The sequence below is a fragment of the Oratosquilla oratoria genome, chromosome 29 (assembly GCF_046742065.1).
Source record: "Oratosquilla oratoria isolate Oo_2021 chromosome 29, ASM4674206v1, whole genome shotgun sequence".
NCBI classification, from domain to species: domain Eukaryota; kingdom Metazoa; phylum Arthropoda; class Malacostraca; order Stomatopoda; family Squillidae; genus Oratosquilla; species Oratosquilla oratoria.
Window position 1 is genome coordinate 19,750,230 of NC_134805.1, and position 12,536 is coordinate 19,762,765.

Genomic DNA, 12,536 nt, shown 5'->3' on the forward strand with positions numbered 1-12,536 from the left:
AGATAATAATTCAGTCTTAAATCTTTGTGTTTACATTCTTGCTTGCATGTAATGCAACTTTCATAGATTACTATAAAGGCAAAAATTAGTGAAAAGGGATGCTTTTCATCTCAATGGCCACTATGCTCTTGGCAAGATCTTCTCTGTATTCTGACAAGATCCTCTTACCCACTGTTCCCTCAATTTACCCAATGACTGTTAGTATAGTATGTATCAAATGACAAATTATTTGTATTTATTGGTTAAAAAATCCATTTATTCCATATCTTTCTTGTGGGAAACCCATGGCTCCTAGATAACTGGCAATAGACAAAGGATTGTGCTACAAGTCACTTAAGGAAGAAACATTATATTGTCTGGTTATCTTAGACTTAGGGTGGGGCAGTTTTAAGATAAGGTGTTTGGTGTCTTCTCTGTAATGGTTGTATTAGGGCAATTTGTTCCTCAGGCTAGGTCTGTTCTGTGTCAGTATTGTTTAGTGCTGGATGGTGACCTGAGTGTAGTCATGCTAGTCTGGTTGTTGCCTCTCTTTGGAAGGATTTTCTTGAGCTATTATCTGGAGTGGTTAATGGAGTAGGGTTGAGTTTGAAATGCTTGTTTTGTAATCTGAGTAAGAATGAGATTTTATTTTTCATTCGTTTATTTATTTTTTTTTTTGCTCAGAAGTCTTGTGGAAATAAGCCAAAATGATTCAGCCTGTATATCCAGTTCTTTATTATTTGCCTAATTAGGTTGGCAGCCAACTCTGCTGGTGTGCGTCTGGTTTTCTAAGATTTTCTTTGTAGTAATGATTAGTTGGCCAGAGTTTCTCATTCTATATCTAACCTTTTCTCCAAACATTTCACATATTATGAACATTCCATCCACTTACCACAGTTACAAAGTAAATATTTTCTGATGCTTGAATGTGAATTTTCTATATAAATTTTCTTATGTCCTCTTGTGGCAGATGTGTTCCTCCCACATCTTGAAGATATCTCTGCAACATTCATTATCATAAATTTGATTCATAGTCTTGAAGGTCTCCATCACGTCCCCTTGGGAACATCTATATATAAAAGATGGTAGCTTCAACTTGTGGAATCTTTCTTCATATGATAAACTTTAAATTGAAGATACTAATTTAGTGGCTCTGCACTATACGTTTTCTAAAGCTTCCATGCCTTTTATTTTATAAGGGTGCCACACCTGATTCACATATTCCAGTAGCAGTCACACAAATGTGATAAAAAGATATCTAGACATCTGCTCAACCAAACACATAAACATTCTCCTGTTAAGCCCCACAAGTCTGTTGGCTTTATTGATTTTCTCCAACCTATGCTCCGAGAAACTTCAATCACAGTCAATTATGTCACCCAAGTCCTTTTCTGATGATGTTTCTATCAAGTCATATATTGTAAATAAAGGGTTCCACCTCAGTTTTACGTATATGCATGTATTTACATTTTTGTGGGTGAAATTTTAACATCTACTTCTCACCATTCCTTCGTTTTTACAATATCTTCTTGTAATCTTATAGAGTTCTCTTTGTTTTTTATTCTTCTAGATAATTTAGTATCATCAGCATACAGAAATATTTCAATGTTTCCATTTCATCTGGTAGATCAGTTATGAATAAGACAAATAATAAGGGTCCCAGGACTGAACCCAGTGGCACACCACTAATATCTTTCCATGCAGATGTCTCCATTAACTACTAATCTTTGCCTTCTATTACTCAGAAATGACAATCCAGCCAATATAGTCAGGGCTGATGATATAGGTCTTTACTTTATCAATAAGTTATGTGGCACCTTATCAAAAGCATTGATAAGGTCACAGTTGGCCACATCAATAGCAGATCCATCATCCAGTATTTCTGTCCATTTATCCAGTACTTTTATGAGTTGTAATACAGTACTCCAGCCAGGTATATATATATATAAGCTGTTTCATATTAAACATTGTTTTTTCATGTGACCAATTATATGCTCTCTTATTAAAGCCTTGGTATATGTATGTATTATAGTCTCTATTATTTTACAAATTACAGTGGTTAGGATAACTGGTCTGTAGTTTCCAGGATCACTCCTATCACCTTTTTTAGATATTGCTGTAATACTCACTATTATCCAATAATCAGGTACTGTATGAGTAGTGAAAGACAGTTTGATTTTAACAATTTAGGCATCTGTTGTTCTTCAGCTCTCTTAATTACCTGAAGATGTAATCCATCTCTACCAGGAGATTTGTTCTTCTTTTTTTTTTATATAATGGAGCATTAAGTTATTTCTATATTGTGACGACATCTTGACAGGTTGTGAGAGAGGCAGAGGGAAAACGCACAAATAGAATGAGAGTTTATTCTTTAACTAGTTTTGCACTATTGTGCTTCTTCAGAAAGAAGCATCATAGTGTGAAACTAGTTAAAGAATAAACTCTTGTTCTATTTGTGCATTTTCCCTTTGCCTCTCTCTTATTTCTATATTATTTAGATATGGCAGATGTCTTTTTGTATCTGGTACAGTGCTGAGAATAAATTTCATAGAAAAAATCATTTCACGAAGGCAAAAAAGTTAAAAACCCCAGCATACCTATTTATTTCTCCATAGTATCTTGATTTGGGTGGGAATGGCTGTATGTGTTTTGACTTTGCTGCCTTCCTTATACAGGGAAAAAAGGCCATTGGTATATAGATATAGATCTCAATTTGGTATCATTTAATCAATCCATTGCCCCAGGTTTCCCTTGCATGAGATCTGTCTCTCCTAGGTAACTGGCAGCAGCCACCAATTTAGCCCACAAGTCTCTCAAGGAAGTAATGTTGTGGTGTTGTTTGGGTTTGGATAGGGTGGGGCAGTTTAAGATAAGGTGTTTGTTGTCTTCTGTGTGTCTGGGGCAGTTTGATTATGTAGCCAGGCCTATTCTGTGTTGATATTAATTTAGTACTAAGTGGTTACCTGACTAGTTGGGTAAGATGATACTAAAAAAAAGAACCTAGAGATCTAATAATCTTTCTGTAATGGCCTATGTATTTTGTCCTAAATGCAGTTTCTATGCATTATTTACAAACATCAGTTTTGTTGATAATAGCATCATGAATCAAAAAAACACTTTATGGTGAAACTAAATAGCCAATTTCATTTGAAAAGAACCCTAAAATTCTAGGCCTTATATTTGATACTTGTTTGAGTTTTGGTACACAGAGCAGTCTGTTGCCCCAGGTCTCTCTTGCAAAAGACCTGCGGCCTTCAGGTAATTGGCACCAGCATTCAGGCAGGTCCACAAGTCATCATGGAAGATATATTACGATGGTGCTAGGGATTATTAGTGTGGGGCATTGTAGCATGAGGTGTTCTGTATTTTTTTTTTTTCATGAAAGCGGCAGTTTCCGACAAGATTGACGAGTTAAACACCATATGAGGACGGAGCCTTTATTTGTACGACGTTTCGCTTATTACAGCTTTTTCAAGTACTTGAAAAAGCTGTAATAAGCGAAACATCGTACAAATAAAGGCTCCGTCCTCATATGGTGTTTAACTCGTCAGTGTTCTGTATTTACCAAATTGTAGTACCTAATATACAGAAAAGGAACAATGCTCATTCAGTGGTCCTGTCTCCTACTCTCCAGATGATCATATCTAGGCTCAGATTCATGTACAGTTTCAACTTAGTCAAATTCCTCTGTGGGGTGATTGCATCTAGGGAAGTTTGAATCAGGTGACTGGAGTGCAAGCATGCCAGTATAGCTCTTACCAGATGTGGGAAAGTTTTTTTTTTTTTTTTTTTTTCTGTGGTGCTTATATCTGGGGGTTGTTGGTAGAGCAAGTTTAGGGGTCTGTCTTGAGGGGCTTGTTTAGTGATCTGAATGGGTATGTGTTTTTGTGTAGCATAGGTGGTAGTTTATAGACGTATGAGTAGTATGCTGCTGGTGTAGTTTTTTGTCGCTTTCTGTTGGTGGTGCTTGAGAGATGTAGTATGATGGGTGTGGTGTTAAGGGTCTTGAAGGGCTTGTTGAGTGAGTTGAACGGGTATGTGTTTTTATGTGTTTATAGACGTATGGGTAGTGCACTGGTGGTGTAGTTTTTTGTTGCAGTGTTCTGTGGGGAGTATTCTGGTTTCAGTGCATCATGTTGTTATTGTTTATGTGAGGGAGAATGTGTGAATGATATTTTGATGCACCAAAAAAGGGATTTCTCCCAGTCTTCTCTTTTTCTACATGAGGGGACAGAGAGGGGGAGTCACCGATTAGACGAACTGGCTTTGCTATGGATGCGCTGTGTCTTGCTACTTGCTTCTGACCCGGGGCAGTGGGTGAGGAGCCAAGAAAAGTGGGAGGGAGGGGGGGTGAATGGCAGTGGAGTATGTAGGGATGAAATTGGTGGGAATGGATTTATGCCTTTGACTTTGGCTACCTCCCTTGTAAGGGGGAAAAAGCTGTTAGTATATGTATGTGTATGTATATATGTTTAAATGGTCTAAATAAATTCTACTATTTGCTGGGTAGTTTTTGCATCTTTTGTACTCTGTAAGGTCTATTTTAGATCCCTGGATACTAAGACATCTAGAACTATTCCTTGATCTGATTTCTGAAGCTGATTACCATTCATGGAATAATCATTACAGTTGTTTTTGTTGCCAATATGCAAAACTTTTACATTTATCAATGTTATATTCCATTTGCCAATGTTGAATTCCATTGCTCCGCTCAGTGATCAAAGTCAGACTAGTTGATCCTTATCTGTTGCATTTCTGATCTTACTGGAAATTGTTTTGTTATCATTTGTCTGTTTGATTCTCATTTATTATTAGTTATATGTCAGTTTATTATTATTTACTATTTACCAATTTGTTTAGTATTTAACTATACCTATGCATTTATTTATGTGTTTTATTTGTTATTTACATTATTATATTTTTTATTTATTAATTTATTATTATTTTTTCACATCTGACCTAGATATGGACCAAAAGGTCTCCTGTTGGCATGCTCTGCCTTTGTAATCCTTTTGTGTCATTCACAAATTCTGATATTTTACATACCAGACCACTATCCGTATAATTTACATAAATTGGAAAGAGAACTGAACTAAACACAAGTTCCTGGGGAGCACCACTCACTACACCACACCAATTGGATTTATCTCCATTGATTTCAACTTGTTGTTTTCTCTCCAATAGCTAATATTTTACCCAATTATGAATATTACCTAAGATGCCATGTGAGTGTAATTTACCAAGTAGCAGATTATACTAGACCATATTAAATGCCTTTTGGAAATTCAAGTATAGTATATAGATTGATTTACTTTGATCATATTAAAAACATTATTTTAAAAATCAAGGTGGTTTGTCAAATTTGATGGTTTTCTTTTAAAACTACATTTTTTTATTTTTTTATCATTATTATCTAGCTTGAAATCTATAGCTTTATTGTAATGAAGAGATTAGGTCTGATGTACCATAGTAACTCAATCATTTTGTATAGGTGGTGCAAAGAAGCTCTCGCCGTCTCCAGTCAACACGTGCCAGTGGTGGTGGTCCAGGGAAGGCCCTCATAGCAGCTGGAGGAGTTGTAGTTTCGGTGGGAGGTGTCATTGCATATTCCTCATGGAGTCCAGACAACAGGAAGGTAATTAGAATTATTTTATTCATTCGTGTCATCTGGAAACTTTTTTTTTCCACTATTATTCATTCTCCTTTATTTTCTTTTACTTCTATCACCAGTGGTGTATTTTCTGAACCTCCTTTATCTAGCCTCACATATCAGAATTATTCCTTTGTTCCTGGGCTTGGAAAAATGTGTAAAGTTTGAGAGGTAAAGTAAAACAGCCCTAATAGAACGTATATACTCGGAAACCAAAACCCTTCCCATAGAGCAGCACACGAAAGTGATAGTCATAAATTACTCGAGAATCTTGAAACCCTCTTTCCACACACCTGTATCAATTAAACACAGTTCATTGAATACAGTGAAAAAAAAAGTCCTGGGAATGTACTACTCACACATCTGCAATAACTTGTTCCTAGCACCCCACAACACATCAATTCCATGATAGATCAAATTCTGTACTTCACCAGGCTCCCCTAGACATCAACCCAACAGGCACTCCCAAGACAACTAAGAATCATACTGGCACAAATACATTCAGATCACCAAGCATTAATTGTACCCAGTGGCGTAGCTAGTACTTTTGCCGCCCGGGGCTGCCCTCATGTTTGCTGCCCCTTCTCACAAGGAATTCAATAATTCAATATTACAAATGCACATTAACTTCTTAAAGGATATATATATATATGTGTGTCACGCTTTATTATGCTTAATAACGTAGAAAAAACTTACATCTATGAGAGACTGATTAACGTAATTTTATATCAATCATACAAGGACCAAAAATGCCGCCCCTCAAAAAGTGCCGCCCCTACTGCCCCCCCTTAGCTACGCCACTGATTGTACCAATACAGAATTGGTCTTGCCATACTTTGTGATTTTATTATACAGCCAAGAATAGCTGAAGATGTTAAGGCTTGTAATGTAGTTGGGCTTAGGTGTTTTAGACTGATATTTCAGCATGGGAGTCTTAAATTTCTTTATTGGCCCTTTTATGTCTGTTACAAAAGAGAGATCTGTATCTCTTCTCTCCATTCCTAACCCTCACAAGCTCACTTCTTGAGTAAAAGCTTCCTCATACATCCAAGAGACACTCGTAATACTTCTTTATCAACTTTTTCAAAAATCTGCTCCAAATCCATAAAGTCCAAAACATATCCCATTGCCATAAAACTTCCTGCATGTCTGCAGATATTTGATCTTTGCACCCTTTTACTCTCCTAAGCCCACACTGCTCTTATGCAATTACTATGTTTACCTAATTTTCCAAATCCTCACAGTTAACACCCACCCATACATCTTACAGATTACAGTTAACTGACTGGTTTCTCGAAAACTACAACATTCATAATTGTTCCCTTTTCCCTTGTATACTGGAATTATGTATGTACTCTTTCAATTCATGAATACACTTCCTTACCTTAGGCATATATGAACAGTCTTGTTAGCCATTCCACTGTGACTACTCCGCCCTTTGTTAGGCATTCCATATGACAGCCGTTTAAACTAAATGTTATAAGGTTTCATAAAAGGGCCCCTTGAAACAACAAATGAAAAAATTACACTTATTGTCATACTGAATGCCTATACCTTGTTGCAGAGTGTGGAGAATACAATACCAGGATCCAAGCATTTGTTGGGAGCCATTCTAGGTAGTCCAGTAGAAAGTCCAAAGACTACATCTAGCTCTCCACCCATCACAAAGACTCCAGAACATGGTCTTTTAAGGAAGAAGTTGGAACGAGAAAGGAAGAGGAAGGAAGAGGAAAAAAGATTGGCTGCCGAAAAGGAGGCACAAGAAAAGGATTTGGAGGAAAAGGCACCAGGTAGGGCATGCAAGACTAGTAGTATTGTGTGTACTTTGTTTACTATGAAAGATAAGAAATTCTGCAGGGATTAATAAAAAACAATTGGGGAAGTTGTGAGGAGGGGAATTAATGGCAAGGAAAGGAAAATGTGAAAAGAAAAATGTATGGAAGACATCAACTTCCATTTATTTTTTGGTTAGGGTGGCTTATTTGGATGAAGTGGGTTTTGATTGTGGGATGCTAGAATGGTGATTGGGTTGCCATGGAAGATCTAGCTATTTATATATACATACATATATATATATGAAAAAATATGTGTGTGTGTGTATATATATTTACTCCTGGATGACCTGTCATCCAGGAGGTGCTAAGATAAGAGGGAGGGTGGAGGGGTGTGGAGTATATTCAGGGATGGAATGAGTGGGAATTATTTTATGCCTTTTCCTTTTTGGCTACCTCTCTTGTAAGGGGGAAAAAGCCTTGGTATATGTATGTATGTATATATATATATATATATATATATATATATATATATATATATACAGGTATATATTTTATGATGCGATTATTACTACATATTATAGTGTTTGAATATGGTAAAAAGGATAGAAATAATTAAATAAACTACTGTACATGTTTAATAGGCTATATTCAGTATCTCTGGTGGTGTATATGTATATATATATAAATTGATGCAACCCGAAGGGATTTCTCCCCATCTCCATTTCTGCATGAGGGGACGGAGAGGGGGAGGTTGTCACCCATTAAGTGAAGCAGCCTTGCTGTTGATGAACCGTGTCAAGGGGCTAAGATGAGAGGGAAGAAAAAATGGTGGATGGGAGTGGGTATATGCCATTTGACTTGATGACCTGTTTTGTATAGGGGAAAAAGCCTTTGGTATGTAGATAGATAGCTTTTCTGTCTCCTCGAGAACAATAATCTGGGCAGTAGTCTCTGTAGGGACGGGAGGACTGAGTGAATACAGGTGTGTGTAATGACTTGGCCACCCTCATGGAGATTGCAGCCTTTGTAAAAAAAAAGATGATGATAGTAATAGAAAAAATAAACCGACTTAAAGCAATATATAAACAGCCTCAGCCTTTGTAAAAAAAATGATAATAGTACATACATACATACATACATATACCAAGGCTTTTTCCCCCTCCCAAGGGAGGTAGCCAAAAAGGGAAAGGCATAAAAACACTCCCACCCATTTCATCCCTAAATACACTCCACACCCCTCCCACCCTCCCTCCCATCTGAGCACCTCCTGGATGACGTAATAGAAGAAATAAACCAACTTGAAGCAATATATAAACAGGCTGTATACTAATTGATACAATTCTTCCTGATAGAGCCAGCTCCAGTTGTGCCTGTTGATGCACCTGCAAGTGAAACTGTTGAGGGTGAGTTTTTGTCACTTTATATGATGTGTAACTTCAGAATGTTTAGATTATGTGCATAATATAAATAAGCTTTATTAGGTGTATGAGTAGAGCTTAAAAATGCTTTGGATAGTTACATGGATCTTGGTGTGCCTGTGATAGTCTTAATGTTAGGGTCTTAGACATATCGCCGTAACGAACACTTCTTCCTTGCTTACTTTTCCTTGCTTCACATGTCAATCTTGCAAGGAGTTATTGCTTAATGAAAAAAATGAATAATATGTATTCATTTCAAAGAAGCTATTGTTAATCTTGATTTAACAAATCATGATTTAGATGACTGCTTTAACTAGAATGAGCTTAATTCAGATCTCCACAATTGCTTATTCTTAAAGCTATCAAATTCTAACCTTGCTTCAGCTGCATTTCTCACATTAATGTTTTTGGTAGATATAAATGTGTATGTTTGGCTGTTGCCTGAACATGCATGATATGTGTGTCTATCATATATTTTTGTACGTAGAAAGGATTGTAGAGGAAATAGTCAAATTAGGAACTGAAGAATTTCTAGCAGATAAGGCTCCAGTTGTTGAGGAAGGGACTGAGGTGGTAGGGGAGATTTTAAAGGAAGAGGCACCTGCAGAACCACAATCATCAGTTGATGAAAATTTATCAGATGAAAAAGATCAGTTACCTGGTAAGACTTGTGGCTATAAAGATTGCAAAATTATGGCTTTGTAATGCTACTTAACTGCTAATAGTGGAAGCTTGCAAATTGAGAATGTAGCTTTCCAAATTTACATGTTGATTTTTGGTTATTAGTAACGGTTAATTAAATCATATCACATTTCCATATGTTTTGGTGTGTTTATAACACTATAATTTGAAATACTGTCTTGTTTAAAGTATAAAACCACTCTTGATGTCTATTGTTGGACAAACACAAAGATGAAATGTTTCTGTTGCAGTGTGAAACTAAATGGTTTTGTTTTATATTCCTTTACAGCTCCAACTGACAAGACATCAGAAGGAGGAGGTATGTGTATTTTTTAAGTAAATATGTAACCTCTAAGCTATGATGGCCATAAGGTGAATAAAACTATCTGCCATCAGCAAGAATAATATCTGTATTGGGGGTGTGCCGATGCATTGGCATTGTCAAGAATCTGTACTTTTTTGTGAATTGGTATCTGTAATGACGATGCAGATTCTATAAGAAAAAAATGGCTAATATCAGCAAGAATTGGCACTTTTTGGGTGAATCAGATTTAATTATTTATTTATTTATTAGAATTGGTATCATCATTGGCAATATTTTTGTGGTGGTGCTTTGCTTTTGTTCTGAGCACTGTAACAGGGGATGGGTGACATTTCAATAACAAATTGCTTAAATGGGAGGGACAAGAAATGGTTTTTGGATGGGTGTAGGGTAGTTGTATGCTTAAACTTGGTCACCCCATGTATATAGGAATAAAATCCTTTTGATGCATGTGTATGTATACCTAGAATATCAGAAGTTTAATTTCAGATGTTGAGTTGTTTCTAAAACAGTGCAGTACGTTTTCTTTGAAATGTGTACTTACCTCTACTAGAAAATGACACAACAGTATGCTACACATACAGTACCATATACTGTATTCTGTGCATAGGTGTTGTGTGTTTTATATGTTGTTGTTGTTGTTGTTGTTGTCGTTCCCTAGACTGTCTGTCCGAGCAGTCCCGTCTCCCCAAGGAATGCCACAGCCGAAACTGGGTTTTCCCAAAAATCCTTTATAGAGTGTATGTTGTGTTGTTTGCGTGCATGATTGTGTATAATGCAGTCTTCCATTATGTGTTGTATGGTATGGGGTGAAGTGTTACATCCTGGGCAGCTGTTCACAATGCGGTCATCCACCCTCTTCTGGTAGCTTAGAAGTGCTGTAAGTGGTGATTTGTCATTAATGTCTAAAAGTGTCGTGTTGTGAAGTGAGTCGGTGTGAGAGACATGCTTATTGTATGTACATATTTGGTTAGGAAAGAATAACTTGGGTCTTATAACTTCAGAGTGATGTAAATTTTTAGATACAGATATCTGAGCAGGGTTATACTCCTAATTAGTTAAAAATCTTTCAAGCGTACTGTACTTTTTATTTCGCTAAACTGATTCTCTTGGGCAGTGGTCAAGTTGCAGGGATGACCTGTCATCCAGGAGGTGCCAAGATAAGAGGGAGGGAAAAAGGTGGAGGGGAGTGGAGTATGTAGGGGATGGCATGGGTGGGAGTGGCTTTTATGCCTTGGTTTTTTGGTTACCTCCCTTTTAAGGGGGAAAAGGCCTTTGGTATATGAATGATGTTTGTATGATTCTACTTTTATTTTAATTTCTTTGCAGCTCCAGCTGACAAAAAACCAGAGGAAGAAGGTATGTTTTGCAAGGAAACACCTTGAAACAATTCATGTTATTTCATTTATGAGTTTTTGCAAAAATAGAAATAGTCTCAGGTTTTAAACTGATTTAGTTTAATTTTAAAACCCTCTTCATTCCCAGCTGCCACAGTACAACAGGAAAATGGTATGTATTTTTCCTAAAGGAAACTTGAAAACATTATGTGAAATTTTTCTGAACAGATGACATGTGGAAATAGTTTTTGTGTCAGGCTGATCCTTAATTTTTTCATTCTTGTCCTCTTCCAGCTGTCAAAAAACCTGAAGAAGAAGGTGAGTTTGTTTCAATTTTGTTATACCTTAGATAGTATTTTCCTTGTAATTAACATTGTTGATCTTTGATTTTTCAACTTTGCTTTGTAACGTTTAAGTGTAGCTCTGTGCACAACATCACAGTATTGCTTGATTTGTTTCAAATGCAATAAACTTTAGACATTCAGCTTTGGCACAAGATTTAGTTTTGAACTGTTCATGTTTAGTTATTTTTTACTTTTTTTTTGTAATTTATCAAGCTCTTTAGGTTTCTTGATTTTTGTTGCAGCCCCCAAATTCCAGATCTTTAAAACAGAAGGAAAGACAGAATCTACCCCTGTTATTGTCTATCAAGAAACAGGTAGTTATACATTTGTCTTGAAGAGTGAACTCTAATATTATACTGTTCCTGTATTTCAATATACATTTTATTCTTATATACATTACTGTATGTTTGTATTTGTAATCAAATATGTAACAGGAATTTTCTCTAATGGGAAAATTTAATTGGGAAATTCCAGTGCATGAGAATAGTTGTTAGATAATAATATTCACTGTTATTTGTGTGCTTGTTTGTCCAGACTAGTCTTGTAGGATTAAGTCGTATTGGTATTATTAATCATCATCATCATCATCATCATCTTTTTCTTCTTCTTTTTCTCTTTTTCTTCTATTTTTTCTTTTTTTTTCTTCTTTTTCTTTGTTTCTTCTTCCTCTTCTTCTTCCCTTAGTTTGTGTCTGCAATCTCAAACTGCCTCAGCACCCAATCTGACAGCTATCCACTCCCTCCTCTCGCTCACCTCTGGATAGAATGGGAAATATAGAGATGAGGCACAAGAATGTGGATAGAAAGAGAGCTGTTGAATTAGGTGGCCCAAAGAGTGATTTGGACATATGGGAAGAACAAGGGAAAACTAACAAAAAGGGTGTGGAAAATGGATGCAGATGGAGGGAACTTAGAAGAAGACCAAGAAAGGTGGATGAATGTGAGGAAGAGCCTTGATGCATGAGGAATGTTTGTGGACCAGGAGGAAAGTGAGAGCACAGAAGATATCAATGTGTGGAGGAAGAATTGCC

General features: G+C 36.4%; 1 protein-coding gene across 13 annotated transcripts in view; it reads left to right on the top strand.

Annotated features, from left to right (window-relative positions):
• Positions 1-12,536, top strand: part of Mitofilin (inner membrane mitochondrial protein mitofilin) — a 37,014-nt gene that overhangs the window by 564 nt on the left and 23,914 nt on the right. The window contains exons 2-10 of one of the 13 annotated variants that reach the window (XM_076211813.1): positions 5,471-5,614; positions 7,194-7,419; positions 8,757-8,807; positions 9,310-9,483; positions 9,793-9,822; positions 11,155-11,184; positions 11,311-11,334; positions 11,457-11,480; positions 11,749-11,820. In XM_076211813.1, coding sequence (XP_076067928.1) covers positions 5,471-5,614; positions 7,194-7,419; positions 8,757-8,807; positions 9,310-9,483; positions 9,793-9,822; positions 11,155-11,184; positions 11,311-11,334; positions 11,457-11,480; positions 11,749-11,820 — 775 coding nt within the window. The remainder of the gene's footprint in view (positions 1-5,470; positions 5,615-7,193; positions 7,420-8,756; positions 8,808-9,309; positions 9,484-9,792; positions 9,823-11,154; positions 11,185-11,310; positions 11,335-11,456; positions 11,481-11,748; positions 11,821-12,536) is intronic. The other 12 variants (XM_076211815.1, XM_076211816.1, XM_076211814.1 and 9 more) reach the window with 12 other exon arrangements.